Source organism: Pezoporus wallicus, unplaced genomic scaffold (assembly GCF_028554395.1).
Source record: "Pezoporus wallicus isolate ANWC-B61680 ecotype Strahan unplaced genomic scaffold, APGP_CSIRO_Pwel_v1 contig_2871, whole genome shotgun sequence".
NCBI classification, from domain to species: domain Eukaryota; kingdom Metazoa; phylum Chordata; class Aves; order Psittaciformes; family Psittacidae; genus Pezoporus; species Pezoporus wallicus.
The window spans coordinates 1,037,758-1,055,910 of NW_026640775.1; the positions used below are offsets into that span (position 1 = coordinate 1,037,758).

The 18,153-nt window shown below is 47.0% G+C and overlaps 1 protein-coding gene across 20 annotated transcripts in view; it reads left to right on the top strand.

Annotated features, from left to right (window-relative positions):
- Window positions 1–1,373: 1,373 nt before the first annotated feature.
- Window positions 1,374–18,153, top strand: part of RBFOX2 (RNA binding fox-1 homolog 2) — a 166,499-nt gene continuing 149,719 nt past the window's right edge. For 4 of the 20 annotated variants that reach the window (XR_008973658.1, XR_008973659.1, XR_008973660.1 and 1 more), the window contains exon 1: window positions 1,374–1,765. Coding sequence is in view for 11 of the 20 variants with exons in the window: in XM_057420626.1 (XP_057276609.1) it covers window positions 1,571–1,765 (195 nt within the window). In the remaining 9 variants the exon portion in view is untranslated. The remainder of the gene's footprint in view (window positions 1,766–18,153) is intronic. The other 16 variants (XR_008973655.1, XR_008973656.1, XR_008973657.1 and 13 more) reach the window with 10 other exon arrangements.

The window sequence follows — 18,153 nt, forward strand, 5'->3', positions numbered from 1 at the left end:
GAGCAGAAATCAGCCCTGGTGCCACCAGACAGCAGCTGTGTAATAAAATCAACTCCACGTTTCTGTTGAGGATCCCAGATTTGTTTCTCAATATCAAAAATGTAAAGTCATACAAAAGGGCTAATGAACAGGCTTCAGGCTTTTGAAGAAGGCTGGAGTCTCCATCTGATTGAAACTCACCTGTAGAACAAACGACAAGTTAATGCACAAAAAGGCAGGAGAAACCCATGGAGGCTGTCAGGAATGGGAAAGCAGATCAGCTCCTTTCTCGGGAAATCAGATGCAGACTGGGGCTGTGAGATGAACCCTGCAGAGGGACATGCAGAACAGCCAAGAACAAGCTTGAAAAGGGCCAGGAACAACATGCACCATGAGTGATGTGAGGCTGTGCTGAGTGGGGACAGCACCAGGTACTGAGTTGGGCAGCACATCCCTGGAAGTCATCCCCATCTGGTCTCTTTTCCTAGGTAACAAGAGATAGGACAAGAGTAAACAGTCTCAAGCTGAGCCAGGGAAGGTTTAGACTGGAAATTAGGAACAATTTCTTCAACAGAAAGGGTAGTCAAGCATTGCAACAGGCTGTGCAGGGAAGTGGTTAAATCACCGTCCCTGGAAGCATTCACAAACTGTGTCGGCAAGGCCCTCGGTGACATGGTTTACTGGTGGCCTTGGCAGTGCTGGGGAACGGTTGGACTTGATGATATTAAAGGTCTTTTCCAACCTGGTTGATTCTGTAACTCTCTGATTCAAAGCTGGATGCTGCTGAAGAGGTGGATCAAGCTGACGCCTCACTCTGCGTCTCCTTCAGCTGAGTACCACTCCTCACAGGCAGCCCCTGCCAGGCAGTCCTGCTCTAGCAAGCGGGCACAGGCTGCGCCTGAGGTGGGGGCTCGGAGACAAGGGGGGGATGCCTGTGCCTGAGGGATGCGTACCCTGCACCCCTGTGGCTGCCCAGCCGGGTGGAAGACTCCTGCCCCCAGAGCCTAAGGTCCAGCCCCACTGCCGCAAGACGCCGTCGGGGGCAATCAGTGACTAGGCCGCCTTCGCCCGTCTCCCCCCACAGCCGCTCCCAGAGCTGCGCTCCCGGCCCAGCGCGGGCCGCGGGGAACGAAGCAGCTCTGGCGCGGGGCTGGGCAGACGCGGCCTGAGGCGGGGTCCGGGTGCAGCGGGAAGGCCGGGCAAGCGGCCATTTCCCGCCGCCCCGTGCTGCTCTCGGCGGCAACCGCGGCGGCGGTGACGGGCGGCCTGTGCCCCGCGGTGGCCCCGCCTCCCGCCGAGCCCCGCCTCCCGCCCCGCCCGCCGAAGGCTGCCGAGCGGGGGTCGTGCTGCTCCGGCGGCCCGGCCGGCGTTTCCGGAGATTGCCGAGGGGCTTCGGCCCTTCCCCAGCCGCCGCTAAGCCCGTGACCGAGGCGCGCCGGTGGGGTCGGAGCTCGTCGCGCCCCTTGCTCTGCTCGCGGCGTGGGGCTCGACCTCCTCCTCTCCTCCCGTCTTCGTCTCCGGCAGCGCCGGGCGTCGCGGTGACAGAGCGGGGCGATCGCGGCGGGGGGCGGCCGGGGCTCCGGCGGCGCGGATGGCGGAGGGCGGCCAGCCCCCGCAGCAGCAGCAGCCACAGCCGCAGCTCCTGGCCGGCGGCGGCGCGGGGGCCGCCCGCGGCGTGAAGCGGGAGCCGGAGCTGGAGCAGCCCATGCCCGGTGGGGACGGCGCCGAGGGCGGCCACAGCAAGCGGCTGCGGACGGAGGCGGAGGCCGACGGCGGCGGCATGCAGGTAGCGGGCAGGGCCGGGCCGGGCGGGCCCTCTCCGGATCACCCGCACCGGGGCTCGGCGGGAGCGGGGAGGCTGGGTCGCGTTTAATTGCTCTTTGCGGGATCCAGCACGTTTCTTACGGGCTTGCGGCCCTTTCCGCAGCCGCTGGCGCTGGGTCTGTTGCCCGCGGGTCCCTGGCTCCCGGGGCGCAGCCTAACACGTGGGGTGGCCCGCGGGAAGCCGCCGCTGAGTCCGGTGCTCCAGGCATCGCTTCCCCGCCGAGGACCCTTGGGAGGCCAAGGTAGTGCGGCTGGGCACGGGCACCGTCAGGGCTGGGGGCCCGGGGGAGGGTGACCCTCCCCGCCTCGGGTCTTGTAAGCCGTGGGGAGCAATCCCAGGTGCTGCCTGGGAAGGGGGCCGCGGGGCGTCGGGCCGGCGCCTTCCCGCTCGGCCCAGGGCTGCCAGCAGGATCTTGCGTTCCCGCCGTCTACTGCCTGCACGTCTCGATCGTCCCCAAAACATTGCTCTTCCCAGGTGCGTTCGCTTTTGTGTTTGTGGGGTGATGCTGCTGAGGGATTTCTGCTTTCCTTTGTCTGGGTGTTGTGAAGGGTCGTTTTGTTGTGGCCATTGTGCTGGCCTTTTTTTGCTTCTGTGTTTCTTGTGAGGAGTATGTCGGAGCTCTTTGGAAAGAGCATGGTTTGTTCACCTGGGCTTGTTCTCTTTCACCTTCTCTTGGGTTGGTCAGTGTTACTGATAGTTTCCGAGGGGGAGCATCCTGTCCTCTCCAGCATGCTTTTCATCTAGACACCAAATGCTGACCAACAATCTTCCCTTATTTCCCAGGCTGTCCTCAGTTTGCATGCTCGAGGTTTTCGTTGATTATTACTATTTTTTACGTAGCTTGCAGCAGGAGGGGTTTGTTTGTGGTTCTGCTCGATATTCAGCCTTTCGTGGTGGTCCCTCCACCTCACATCATCACTTTTTTTCCCTGGTGTGATGGTGTGGGCTGAATGTATTCTGGAGCTTCACATCCGAGTGTTGCTGGTCGTGCTCCCGCAGGGGCCAGAGAAAACTGCACCGTGCTCTTTTATTCCTTGAAGTAGTATCTTCTCCTACACGTAGGTGTTAAGTATGACTCAGACAACGTATATAATTGCAAGGAGAAAGATGCTCAGTGTTGAAGGAGTAGTGCTTGCACGTTGTGTCTTGCTAGGAATTGTGAATGAGTGCATGTACGTGGTGACATGAAATTTCTTCCAGGTCTTTGGAGTTGAGCTGAGGCACAGGTCCTGCGTAGCTACAGATGTGCCAGCTGATCTGCAGTTAGTGGTTAAACTGGTTGGTGTTGATGGAAACCAGTGGTAAATCAACTGAAAATTGCCCGGGAAGGGGTTTGAACTGTTTTAACAAAGTAGTGTCGTAATTAAAATGTAATTTTGAGTGTAATTTCTGCATATATATAAAAGACTCCCCTCTATATTTGCATCGAGGAAAGCTTGTGTTATCTGTTCAATGAATAGTACAAGATACTAAAATTGCACTGCAACAGTGTCTGTGCACAGCAGCGTGTAATACTGGTGGTAATGGTAGCAGGGATTGATTGTGGATCTTAGTGGAAAGCTGGGTTTTGTTTCTGTATCAAACACTGGCAGACAGTGGAGGAGTGAAACTAGTAGAGCCTACTTTTAAGGCTCTGCTTATAGCCATTGTATCTGTTCTTCAGATGAGGACCCTCATATTGTAGTTACTGGGTATCCTTGGCGTCATTTTAACCTTTACGTGTGTATCTATATAGAAAAGATTTTTCAATCATTTCAATATAAAACATGAAAATAAACATATATATGTATATATGCGTGCACACACATACTGTTATGGCCAGAAGTTTCCCTTGACTTTTTTTTTTCCTGTTAAAGAGTGTGGTTTATTTATGTGGAGAATCTTGTTATGGTTGTAAGGAAGAAATGCTTAATTTGAAGCTGAGCTAACAAATCATATCAGACCTAGGAAAAATGTTCTTTAATGTTTGGGGAAGTTGATAATCTTTATCTAAACATCAAAACATAAGACTGCCTTTCAGAAAGATTTCTGTTCAAATAGTGTATTCTTTTGAAGTACTTTATTGTAGACTCAACGGGTTCTTTTAGTAAATTCTCTGTATTTAACTGTACATAATACTTAGAAGAGTAATAAAGAACCTATTACTTGATATTTTTTTTTTCTTCCCTAGAACAAACAGAGTCTTTCTGGAAGCTGGAAATAACACCAGGAACTCTTGTACCTTGTTTTTCCTGCAGATCCTGTCAATTTTCTACTTCCTGTTCCAGAGCCACAGGCTGTTGCTGTGTAAACTTGGTGACCTTGTGTCTCTGGCCTGATAATGAGAAATCCCGGGTGCCACACTTGCTGCCACGGTTTCTTCCTTGCATAACCCCTACCTACCAATGTTTCGTTATATTAATATGGCTTGTAATGCTGAAATAAATCATTTAGCTATAGAAATGACTATTTCAGTGTTAAAACTAATAGCTTTTTTTATTGTCTGTTAATATGAAATATAAAAACTAGCGCACAGGAAGACAAGATAGTAACTAGTTAATAAGAACTGGGGGCAAAGTGTGCCTTAGAGCTTAGAGTAACCCTTAAATTTACTGCGTTTCTTGTTTTCTGCTGTCTCAAGCTAGCATGCTCAGACAGCTTATGCAGTTAGGGTTTCATTATCTAATCCATCTTTGATCAGGCCGGATAAACGGTGTTTGGCCAGTGCTGATCTTGTTAGGAGGGTGGTGTAAAGCTGCTTGAGATGGGATTGGGACAAATCGGATCATGGCTGCTATCTGCTTCTGGGCCATATTTCAGTTAATCATGGTGTGGGACGAAAAGGTCCAGCATGAACTGCTGCTTTTTAGTTCCTTTTGGTCCATAAGTGGCAAAAATAAAACGCTACTGGCCAAGAATGTCTCCTGGAAGTATTTGGATGTTTGTAAGCTTTGGAAGTGAAGGGCCCCAAAGGTACTGCTGCTTTTTAACTGTATAAATACTAGCTTGGTTTCTGTTTGCTGGCTTGGATGAGTTGAATCTTTGGATCAGTTTGCTGATCTGGATAAAAATAGAACCTAACAGAGGGGAGAGGAAAAAGAAAGTTATATTGGATTAAGTCACATGTGAAACTGCACTGAAATGCAGTTGTTGATGCAGCTGTATTTGCTGCTTGTCAGAAGAGGTTGACTGCTTCGCAGATGGAAGAGAAAGTACCCTTGCAATAATCTTTATCCTCCTCCGTTCCCTGCAGGATGAAAGACGAGAAATGTTATGTCTAGGTGGGAAGTATCCCTTCTTTCCCTTTGGATCTGCAGACAAGGGTATAATTCCAGGGTGCTGTCCTGTCTTCTCCATCAAGGTGCTAGAGGTATATCAGCCGTATATCTGTTGAAGAAAGTTATTAAAATACCTTCCAGTTCCTTTGCATGAGGTTGAATGATTTAATCAACTCCTCATTTGGTTCCCAAGCTGAATGTTGATTTAACTTTTTAATGGGGCTCTAGGCTGGTTAGTGAATTAAAGTTATACCTAGGGGTAATATGTGGTTGGAATTGGATGTGAGGTGTGAACAGAGCTGATCCTTGTTCCTCCTTCGGGAATGCCTTATGTGCATGAATGACTCGTGACCTATGCCTTACCCAGCCTACCTAAACTTTTACGGGCAGCAAGGGGTGGTGACTTGGTGTGTCATTCAGGGGTGTCTGCATAGGGTTAGTAAAGATGACTAGTGGTGTTGAGATCAGTCCCCTGTGACTGAATAATGACATAATAGACAATAAATCTTTGCTCAGCGAGAAATCTGTGATTTCTCTTCCTACCACAAACCAGAAGATGTCCTGTAATACCTTCTACCAGCTTAATTCCTTCCAGAATGGACACCAGAAACCTTGAACAGTAACATGCCACAGAAGGGGGAGAGCGGGGATGTTGCTGGTGCTTCGTGACAACCAGTGTCCTCATTCAAACTATGGCCCTTTTGTGGAGGGCAAGAAATCAATCTGCTGATAATTTCCAAAGACAGGTTTGGGTTTTAAAAGTACGAGGCTGACTGGAACTGTAATTTAGAGGGGGACAGTGAATAACAGCTTTTGTGCTGTAGTGGACCCAGTGGAAGTCTGTATTTTTAAATCTTACAGAAGAAAACATTTACTTCCAGTAAATTGCAGGAAAGCAGTATAATCAGGTTAGCTTTTTCATCCCTCTTATTATTTATGGCATGGCCATCTCGTAAAGAGATGCAGAGCAATACAGGTGATACAGTATATTCTAGAAAAGAAATGGTGTTCTAGTTTTTAGAATCTGACCCCTGCCTTGGATCCAGGATGGGTTTCCTGGGATGCTGTTTGGACAAACTGTTGCTGATGTGATGAGACATAATGAATCACCTTTAAGTTTGTTGTTATTTCTGTGTTTGCTTTTGTCCTTTGTGGGTTCTTTTTGAAGTATTTTAGTGTCATGAGTTGGCCCTGACACAGTCTGGGAAGACTTAGAAAATTGCCAGTTCAAAGAAAGCATTGGCAAACAGACTGAAAGTTGGGATTTTAGAGGTGTTGAGAGCACTTTAATGTTGCCTCTTTTCTTCCCATGTTCAGGGGAATGGAAAGCCCAAGTAAAGTATTCTGGATGCTTTTGTACCCCTCCAGGCTCTGTTGGTATTTCTCTTTGGATTTCAGAGGTTTGTGTTTGAAGGTGATGGCCGTGGTTGTGAGGCTGGAAGCTGAACAGAGGTCTGGCTCTGCTGGAGATGGTTTCCTTCTGCTTGTGTGTAGACATATGCTTTTTATTTTTCCTTTTCAGAATTCCCATTTAGAAACATGAGCCCGCTGGCATTTTGCAGAAAGCCTGGGCTCTGCCTTGCACTTTGAAAAGGTTGCCCACCTAGGTGAGTTCAGAGCAGCGTACCTCCCTTCCAGGCACGTCCTGTGAAACGCCCTTTTTGTCCTACTGACCTTGTGAGCATGGCTCCCACTTGCCCTTTTGCATTAGGGGGGTTCACACCTATGTTTTCAAGACTGTCTCAAAGCAGTGCTGGTCGCTGAAGGTTTAGCAACTGTGTTGCGTTGTGCTTTAACGTGGCTTTCAGCGGCTCTGCTGTGATGAAGCTGGTGGCATCAGGAGTACCAGGACACAGGAAATGCTAAGGAAGCAGCAGTAATATAAACTTCTTTTCTTGCACCTGCAGTAGGGAAGCCAAACTGAAGTTGAGACAGACATGAACTGGATTCTGTGTGTGGTCCATGGTGCCCTGGAGACTGCTGCTGAAGGACAGACCCTGTTAGCTTTGAAAAATAAAGCCTGTCGCTAGCAGCTTTTGGTTTGCCGCACAGGAATCTCTGCCCCTTTGGAAAATGTTAGGGGTCGCATTGGTTGAAGGTGTTTTATAACCGGCTCCATGCTGCTGACTTGTCTCATGGTGTGGGGAAAACCTTAGTTTTCGTACAAAGCAAGAGAGGAGGGCAGGTGTTTTGGTCAGCTGGAAACCTCTTTATTTAATTTGCCCATCTTGGGTATTACTTGACCTTTTGTGTATATGCTTTTGAAATGCAGTGGCTTGAGGGATCAGAGGAACATCTAGATGTGAAATGAGAGAAGCAATTAGAGGTAACAAGTTCCAGCTCATTGAAGCACTCTGTTGATCTACATTTTTACAGTGGTATTGAATGGAAGCTGGAGTGTAGCTGTCATGAGATACTTCCAGTGTTTAGGGATTAGAGCTGCTTCACTGCCTTTTGGGCCTTAAGTCCTTTTGCTCTCCAGTAAATTTACTTTTGCCAACAATCTTCTCTAAATTTGGGAAAATTCTAATTTAAAATGTGTGTATTTTCCCCAGCATGCTTCCCCCTCCCTCCACTTCACATTCCTAAGTGCACCTCCTCTATTATGGATTGAATTTGAGATGTTTGCAGGAGCCAAGCCCAGTGATGCTAGGGGCTGTAACCACACCAGACCCGTGCCACTGTCCTGACCTGCAGTGCTCTTTGTCAGGGCTGAGCTGTCCCACCAAGCTGTGGCAGGGCACCTCTTCTGCAGGGGAGCTTTGCTGTTTGCTGGGTTTTACTGAGAAGGGCCTGTTGTAGGTTGAAGTTTCTAGCCCATGCTCTTGGTTCTTGAGGTTTTCCAGGGTGTTTGGAGAGAGGCTTGTGAGCTATTCCAGTTTCCCTCTTGTTTGGCTTGTCATATATACATACAGCATCTATCAAAACCAGCCCTTGCAGATCTCTTGCTGGGGTAAAGGAAATGTCCCTGTTCATTGCAGTGAGCATCCCATCTTCAACCAGACCAGGTTGCCCAGAACCACATCCAGCCTGGCTTTGAATGTCTCCAGGGATGGCACATCCACGACATCTCTGGGCAACCTGTGCCAGTGTTTTACTGCCCTCATTGTGAAGACTTTTCCTCACATCCAGCCTGAATCTCCCCTCTTGTAGTTTTAAACCATTACCCCTTGTCCTGCCCCAACAGGCCCTGCTATAGTCTCTCTCCTTTCTTACAGGTCCCTTTAAAGAAGTGAAAGGCTGCATGAGATATCCCCAGAGTCTTCAGGCTGAGCAGCTCCAGCTCCCAGCTTTTCCTCATAGGAGAGCTGCTCCATTTCTGTGATCATTTTTGTGGCCCTAAATGATTGGAGGGATGTTGGAAGGGTTGTATACCACAGTCCCTTTGTTCAGTGTGGGGCAACAGCTGAACTTGAGCTAGATCCAGCATCTCTTTGGGCAGAGCTGTTTCTGCCAGCACAGTTGGTGTGGCATTGGTGTTCAACAAACTATATAGCATTGCCACCTCCTAACCTTTGGAGTGTGGGCAGGCTGTACTTGTGATTCATACTGATTAGAAAAGAGGTCATAAGATCTTTTACTTGCATCCCTTGGATGGGGCAGTTGGATTCAGTCTGACATGTTTTTGAATGGCTGTGTGTTCCCAGGACTGTTGCTTGTGTTTGTCTACGAGAGTTCGTTGTGCAGGAAGATTGGGTGCTTTGCTTCAAGGATTGTGGTCTACAAGCAATTGTTGCTTTTTTTTGTATGACTGTCTGGGGTTTTATCTGCTCATAATTGCTCTGGTAATAATGCAGGTATTAACATAGTCAGGGGGAATAACCTGCACCATTTAAGGGGAGATGAAACTCCAACGTGTTAAAAAGCACTTTTTACCCCTCTGGCTGTATGTAGCTAAATTTCCTTTAATAGGGAGGCTGAAGAAACAACTTTATGTAGCATTTCTGTGTGTGGCAACTATCAAAATATTCTCCCCAGAGGCCTTTGGGGCCCTGGGATCTGGATCCCACTCAGGTTTCTTCAAGGGACGGTAGTGTGCTCTTCTGGCTGAGGCTTTCTGCACGGCTTTCCCCCTGCTATTTCAGTAGGAGATTCTTGCGGACACTTGGGGTGGTTGTTGCCATTGGGGGTGATGCCTGGGAAGAAAATCCCACCAAGGCATCACTTAAAAGCCCTGATTTAGTTATGTGTGGGCTGAGGAGAGGCTGTAGATGGGATCCTGGACCTATAATTTGCTGCCTGTGTTTTTCCTTCCCACTCCTCTCCAGGTAAGGGTTGCCTTTGCCTTCCTGGGCAGGCAAAGTGGGAGAACGCTGGGCTGTGCCCTGCTGCAGGGCTGAGTGCCTTCTCCCTGGGCCCCATGTGCTCTGAGCAGCTGCTGCGAGATGGTACTTATGAGCCATTTCTGCCCATCTTTTTGTTTTTTATTCTGTTCTGTGGCTTTGCTTCCTTTTTGCGGGAAGAAGAAATGAGAGGAAGTGTGTGCATTAAAGAGCTTCTACATTACCCTTTGTACAATCTTGTCCTGAAGAGAAGGTTCATCAGAGGCCTCTTATCTATTCTTATCCTTCGTGTTAAAAGCTCTGCATAGCCTCGGAGCAAAGCTGGACCAGGATGGAGTGTGTTTTGTAGGTGCTTCTCCTTGCCTGTAGGCACCAGTTCCTCTCAAAGCTCAGATTGGGGGTGACCTGAGGCAGTTCCGAGGATTAAAGACCACTTTCTTTAAGTGATGCTGCTTCTACTCCTATGAGTGGGACCAGCCATGCAACATGGGGAGATCCAAGGGTTTGTTTAGGGAAGGAAACCTAAGCTTTGTGTGGTATTGTCACAGCAGACTGAACTGCAGACAGTATGTATGAAGGAGGTGGAAGCTGGTAGTATTGTATGGGCAGATGTCCTGGGACCAGTGAGATGTACAAGAGTGCGGAGCAGGGGTTTGTGTGATGTTGGTCTCAGGAATGACCCGGATTGTGGAGGAAACATGAGGCAGTAAAGCATGCTCATCACTTCTGCTGGTTTGGTGGGATCTTAGGTAGCCTGCAGAAGTCAGATTGACTTCTGAAGCTTCTGTCTGTCCTGTTACTTGATTTGTCCAGGAGTGCAGTGTGTGAAGATGCAGAATGTCTTCAATGACTCAGTTTTAGGAAGAGGTATGTTATGCTGTGGCGGTGCTTTGGGAGTTGGTGTTTATCCTGGGTGGTCTGAAGCTGCTAGGTGCTGTCTCCTCAATGCACAGGGGTGAGGAGACAGAGAATGTGCCAGAGTGAGAACCAGTGCAGCAGCAAGCTGCAGCCAAGGGAGCTCTCGTACATGGTGCATCCAGCATGGTGGTGGCTGGAGCTCAGACCCAGCAAGTGCCCAGCAGGAGGACATGACAAGGCACAGTGTGAGGTCTTAAGAATGTGGTTGTACATTTTATGTTTTTAGAGATGACTTCATCTCCATAAGTGCATTGAATGGATAATGCTTGCTGTAGTGCTATTATATCTAGCAGGAGCTTGGTTATCAGTTAAAATGGGTGTGAGGTCGGGCTTTGGGCTGAGTGCTATTCAATATTTCATTTCTTCCTTTTCATCTCATGTGTGACCCCAAACCGAATTTACTGCAGATAATCTAAACCTTGCACTGAATACAGAACTATCAATTTTTAATGGTCTTTTGTACAGTACTTACTAATGTAGTGTGGGTGCTTCACAGATAATAATGATCTTATTTTTGCTGTTTTCCTGAGAGGTAGAAAAGGTGTAATATACCTTTTGAAATGGGGAATTGAGAAATGGGGAATTGAGGTACTGTTGATAACACTAGTGTTGCGAAAATCTGATTGACACTTGCAACCTGATTGATTTGTATTTTGTATTGTAGCTGCTGGGGTTTTGGTGATGTTTAAATCCTTGATCTGCAGCTCTCTATAATTTCCACTGTGTATATGAATGCCTACCACTTCCACAAGCTGATGCTCAGGTATGTTATGTTGGGCAAACATAAAGTGATGTAAAAAACAGTGGAAAAGCTTGAGTTAAGTAACTTGGTCACCATCATAGCAAAATTTCACTTGGACAATGAGGTTTGAAATCTAACTTTTTAAGTATAGGGGATATTGCTTGGCTTTAATGAGGAAACCATTTTCGTTTTACCTTCTCTTTAATGAGAAAGCCATTTTGGTTTTACCTTTTGGTTTCTGCAGCTGTTTTTCCTGCTCATAACGCAGCACTTCCTAGGCTTGAATGAAGCAGGAGTTGGGGAGAATACAGCACATAAGCGTGACTTGTGGTAACATCCCTGCACATGAGGAAGCGGTGGAAGTTGCATGGGTGGCTGTAACTGGTGCCTTTAATCCACAGTCTTGACTTTTGCAATTGAAGTGCTGTTTTAGGAGAGAAAGTAGCTACCTTGTCTCTTGAGTTACAAGCATGTTTCTGTCTGGTGGCAAGCAGAAAGCTGCTCTGTGGACAGGAAAGGCAGGAACTGGTTCCCAATCTGCTCTCTGTGCTGGCTCTGTGCAGATGAGCCACTCTTCCCCCTTCCTGGGGACACAGGTCTCAGCATGGGCACTTGTGGGGATAGTGGTGACAAGAGGGAGCTAAGGCATGTTTTGGTAGGAAGGGATTGTGAACGCATCTGGGCTGCAAAACATTCCTGCTACTTGGGATTCTTGGGTGAAAAGTACTTGGGTGATTGTGGTATCTCTATCCTTTTGTTGAAGAACATGTCCATAATGCATCCCATTACTGCCTGGTTTTTATTGCTTCTGCATGGGTGTTTAGTTCTGTTCTCAGCTGACAGCGCTGAGAAGAGGGGGGGAACCAGAAGTGTGCTGTATGGCTGGGGCTCTGCCATCTGCAGAGTCCTGTACAAGAAGACTAGGATGTTGGACTGGATGCTTTATCTTGTTGCCAGGATTGTCAGACTAAAGCAGTGGAAGTACTATAAAGCTGTAGGGAAGGATAAAACAATCCATCCCACTGCCTTTTCCCAAGGGAAGATAAACACCAACCTGGCAGTGCCACCTTTGTGTCTCTGTGTGTGTTTGAGGAACTCTTGTTGCCTTGAAACGAGGGGAGGAGATGAGGCTGGAGGCTTCCCAAGTGCTCACATGAATCCGGTGGAGACCTGGCACCTGCTAATGTCACCCGTGGGATCCAAAAGCTTTTTCTCTGAATTACCTTTATACCTAAGTTGTTCCTGGAAACTTCTGACTTCTTGGGCTGGTCAGATTTCCCTAAGAGTGGTGATCTGCAAGCCACATACCTCGTGTTGTGAGAACTGGGCTGAGAGGTCGCAGTCACAAACACAGTGGAGGCATGGCTGTGGCTTGCCAGGGTGGGATGGATTCAGCAGAAGGTGAACAGTGCTGTCTGTGTGGTGGCTGAACGTCAACTATGGGCTGGAGAAAGCTTCAGAAAAGAGGAGAAGTTGAATTGAAAAGGAAATGGACCAACTGTGGATTTTGGTTTTCAAATAAAGAGGGTTACACTGGGACTTAACTCTTTCTAGTGTTTCCATCTGTTGTGTTTACTCTCAGCCAACAATGAAGCACCACAGAGCTGCTTGCTCACTCAGATATCCTGTTCTTCCCCTGTTGGGATGGAGGAGAGAATCAGAAGAGTAGAAATGGAAAAACTTTCAGGGTAAAGACAGTTTAATAGCTAAAGCAAAAACTGTGCAGGCAGGCAAAGCAAAACAAGGAATTAATTCGCTGCTGCCCATTGGCAGGCAGGCGTTCAGTCATCTCCAGGAAAGCAGGGCTCCATCACCCAATAACGGCTACTTGGGAAGACAAACACCATCACTCCAAATGTCCCTCCTTCCTTTTTCTTCCCCCAGCTTTATATACTGAGCATGATGTCCTACGGTATGGAATATGCCTTGGATCAGTTGGGGTCAGCTGTGTCCCTTCCCAACTTCCAATGCACCCCTAGCCTGCTCGCTGGTGGGGTGTTGTGAGGAGCAGAAAAGGCCTTGACTCTGTGTAAGCACTGGTCAGCAGTAACTAAAACATCTCTGTATTATCAACACTGTTTGCAGCACGAATCTCAAACATAGCCCCATACTAGCTACTCTATGAAGAAAATTAATTCTATCCCAGCCAAAACCAGCACAACGTCTGTCCATCCGTTCTTCCAGTGCCCAGTTCTGACCTGTGAGTTAGTCTTGGTCAAGAACTGAACTATTGTGGCGGGCTTGGATGTGGTGAATGGGACTGAGACTAGGATTTGACTTTATGACTTTATGTTGTCTGACCAAGTATCTGATGTGTGTTTCTCTCATATATATATATATATTCATATTCATATGTCTGTGTGTGGCTGTGGCAGGAAATCGAAATGTTGCTTGTGATTAGGTATGGGTTTTTTTTGTGTGTGTGTGCGTGTGCCTATGCCCACTGATAGCATCGTTCCAGAAAAAGCTGAAAAGCTGACTGCATTTTACCACCTTGCCTGATCTCTTCTGTCTTCTTTCAACAAGAGCATCATGTGGTCCGTGCCAAATACTGCAGATTCAGAAAAATAACTTCTCTCTGTCCATAAATCACAAATCAGCACCTTTCAGAATTCTCAATGCTTTGTGCTGTATCCTGAAACCCCTTTGATTATGGGGTTGGGAACATATCTGAGCCCATCTCTTTCAGCCCGACTGTGACCATTGTATAGGTTCTCCTGGGGATGGGTGTTTCCCATGGGGAACGTGTTGATTATAATAGATGGAGGTGCTGTGAGACTGTGCGTGTGTGTGTGTTTGTTCTCCTCCTGTTATTCAGAGCTTAAAGGGGTGAATAAGGATTCCTCCTCTGCTGATCAGTGAGTTGATGTTTTCATCTTGAGTGGTATAAGGTATCTGTGACTGCTTTGCATACCAGAGGAGCATGGGTTGGATTTGCAGCTTGGACCACGATTCCTTTAAGGACTGGGAATTCTTTGATGAGTGATTACACTTAACTCTGGGCTGTTAGTTGATGGATGTAGATGGAGCATGTCCATGTTGCTTGGGAAGGTTTCCTTAAATAGGCATGACCTTTCCAGTGAAAACAGGAAGATAGTTTTTTGTGTTGGGTTTTTTTCAAGCTTGGTGTTTGTCTCGTTTTTGGAACTCACGATTACTGCATTTACCATAGAAGTAGCTCACAGTCTTGGTAGTTTCATGGGGCAGGGTTTGGCAGCTCTGCTGGAGTTTGATATGGAGATTAGCTTGCTTTGCAGTGCAGCATTTGATGCAGCATTTATTCTTTCTGTATTTGTTCCATCCTTTCTGTACCAGCTTCTATTTTTTGCCTTTGGTGGTCTGGTTCTCCTTCCTTACCATGTTGGCATCTGAAAATCAGAGGTATCTGTATGTATAGGGAAAAGACTAGCCAAGTCTGTGTAGTTTAACATGTAGGTGGGGAATGGATACTGCTTCACTAAGTCTGGTTCATCCTATGATAAAAGTGTTTCTGTTGGGTTTTAATATTTGTTGGTGTGGGGATTGCAGGTGAGTTGGGAAGAGTGGTCCACTCCTTTCAGAATGTGGTGACAGGCTGCCTGAAGTAGTGCCTGCCCCTGGCCAGCTTTTGGAAGGTGTAGCAGGAGATGGCTGAAGTTTTCCGAGATGACTGAAGTTTTCCAAGATGCCTGGTCTCAGCTATTTTGTCACTGTTGCTGAGAAGGCGTTAGCAAGCTCCTTTGTAAACTCTATGGTCTGTGTTTGAGCATAAAATCTCTATGTTTGGGCTGCTGTATCTGTTCTAAAGTATTATGTGGGGATGCTTCTCTTGGATTTGGTGCTTGATAAAGAAATGATGCAATACTCTAGAAAAGGTGTAGTATAGTGGACAAAGCCTTGATGACACAGTGGGATCAAGTGTATTGTTTGGCTTGGGTGGCTTACTTGAACCTCAGGGTTAGTCTGAAGTACAATTTTTATGTCCATTCTCCTGAGCAGTTTCGTATTCTAGGTCACCAATTTCTTGATGCCTGAATTCTTGGGAGTTTGCAGTTAAGGTTCAGAGGTTTGTAGATCTGTCTGGTTGATTCTGGGATTAGCAAATTTTACTTTTGTTTCCAGCATATGATTTTAAAGGCAGTCCCTAAACCTCTGGGCCCTTTGGGCAGGAGTAAACATGTGGCATTGTTCCTGTTCCATGGGTGAATTCCTACCATTGTAAGGCTTTCTCTGCCTCTGACTTCCTGGGCAGGATTTTGATGATGAATACAGTCACACAAAGTAGTGGAGAACTTCTCAATAGGTCACTTAATCTTACTTTCTAGGTAAGTGTTTTTCTGTCTTGTATGGATTCCCCTGGGGTGCCAAGGCTGTTGGATGGTTAACTCCATTTGAATGGTTAGCTTCATTCTCCAAACAATCTTCTTATCTATAGATGGCATAGTGTTTGTCATGGAGGCCACTGTTTCCAAGAAGATGGTAGAAAAAATCGAATTTGAAAAATGAACATTGTATGGTCTATGTTTGAACAAGCGTACTGTGGACATGGCAGTGGGAAAGGAGGACGGGACATGGTACCACTCATCTCCCAAAGGCTGCTCTGTTTCAGGATGGTGCTGCCTTCCCTGTGGCTTGAGGGTGACTTTCACCACCATCTAATGTTAAGTTTACCCCAGGTTGGAGTTGCTGGAAATGTGTTTTGTCAAAAGCTAATTCAGCATGCTATGCATGAAGGGTAGAAAAAAACCCAATGTGCCTGTAGGAAACTTTCTTTTTAGTTGGAAGAATTTAAACAGTAAAGATATAAAATGTCTGGTAGGAAAATTTCTTCTTCCTTGCATGGTTAGCAGTAATAACCGAGAGCAAATTATACAGTGCTGTGTTTAGAGCCCTCTGATAGTATTGTCATAGCTTCTGCTTCTGTTTACAGATTTCCCATGTAGCTGAATTAAATTAACAAGGCTGGTCAATTCATTGCTGCTGTGTTTAACCCCCTGGGCAGCAATGAATCTGGCAAGGATGAAGCATCATTTTTACCTACTGCTTGGAGAGGGAGGATGTACAGCAAAATGAAGTAGTACTATTGCTTGGGGGAGAGATTCACAGTCACAGCTCTGTTGTCGGATGAAGGGAACAGAGGAGGATCACAGCAGTGTTTTTCTTCCACTGTTTCCGGTGTGGCTCTGTCACTCTGCTGAGTTAGGTAGCATGAAGTGTTTTTTGTCATGTATGGGCTAGCCAGAGACTAATGTATCCACAGAGTTTGTTCAAGGTGGATAGCATTACAGGAATCAAAACAAATCTCTTAGTTCTTGTTCATAGATTTAATCCATTGTTTTTAGCAGTTAAATGTCCATGCATTCTTTAGCCTACCCTCTGTTATCGTGGATTTGAGCCCTTCTTAAATCCTGATGCATTTAATTGCATAGCATTGATGTTAGGAAGAAAAACGTGGCGCAAGGTAATGCACACCGGAATGAAAAGTCTCTACCAGGCTACCTATGGAGGAGTAGAAATCTTGGAGCACCGGGTTCAGTGGGCCATCCTTCCTTCCCCTAGTTTCAGCTGGGTGGCTTCCTCACTCAGTTGCTGCCCATTCTTTCTAAGGGTGGTTCTTGGAGGTGTTGGGAATGCATGGTGAGCTGCATGCTGCTACCATCTTATGCAGCGTCAGCTTGCTTTGTTAACGGAAGGTAGGCTCTGCAATATTTTAACTTAACCACAGCATCTTTCTATAGCACCAAAATTCACTTAAAAGTAAACAGATATATGGATCTGCATTCTGTTGTTAGAGATGTTTTGTATTTTCTTTAGGCTTGTGCAGAATAGGTAGTGTGGTGGAAAAGGTTGTACAGTATTCTCTCCCATGAGTGTCTGTAGCTTGTGAGACTGGGGTGATACTATGGGTTAAGCCTCACAGCCCATTTGGAAATCTGGGCTTCACCATGCCACACTTGCTGCTCTTGTCTGTTTGCTTCAAGTTTTACGTGGAATTTGTAGATGGTTGTGCGGTTTGCATAGCAGAAACTGTTCCTTTGTAGCAGCTGATGAGTGGATGGCCAACAGCTGATTAAACCAAACCTTCTAAAGGCTTTTGGGGAGGAAAAAGAAGAAAAAAAGTATTAAGTTTATGCTCTGCAAATGTTTTATCAGTACCACTGGGTTAAGCAGTGTCAGGCCACCTGATGTAGGTTGGTCTGATAACACCCCTTTGCTCTGGGTCACAAGAGCTTGTGTCCGTGGTGTATCTACAGTAGACACAGCCTCTACGTAGTGACTCTTTATTTTGGGGTGCGTGGTGTGAAACCTTACCTCGAGTCTAAGCTGACCTGATAGTAAACAGCTGCTGAAAGAAGTGATCCTTTCCCTCCGTCCTCCATTTGGTTCTGAGTTTCTTTTTCATGATCTCATAGAAAATGAGTAATGACAAAGAGAAGGAGTATCATTAAATTCAGCCGCATCCACTGTGGTGGATGTTGTGCCTATCTGCCTGCTAGGTCATGTTTAAAATGAGGGTATCAGTTGTGAACCCCCTGTTTATTCTTAGAAGGGTGTGCTTTTTGGATCCTGCTTTATGGAGTAGTTAATCTGTAATGCACAACTTTGCTCTTGGTGTGCAGCAATTGCATCTTCCAGGGTAATTTACATTGATGTGCAGGTTAGCCTGAGGTATTGCAGGCTTGACCTCAGTGCTGTGGTGCTGGGATCAAGGGACACAGAGCGCCAACTGCTACCTGGGGAGTTGGGGAGTCTGGGGGGGCTGTGGTATGCTGGAAGCGTGCACATGCCAGGAAGGTCCTGCCTGGGGGTATGCTTGGGAGGGGTGAGGGCACTTGGATAAAACCGTAGAATAGCTTCAGTTGTAAAGGACCTTCAAAACTCATCCAGTCCAACCTCCTGCAATGAGCAGGGACACCTTCAACCAGACCAGGTTGCCCAGAACTACATCCAGCCTGGCTTTGAATGTCTCCAGGGATGGGGCATCCACCATCTCTCTGAGCACCCTGTGCAGTGTTTCACCACCCTCAGTGTAAGGATTTCTTCCTTGCATCCAGCCTGAATGTCCCCTCTTGTAGTTTGAAACCATCACCCCTCGTCCTATCGCAACAGGGCCTGCTGAAAGGTCTCTCTCCATCTTTCTTATAGGCTCTGTTTAAGTACTGCAAGGCT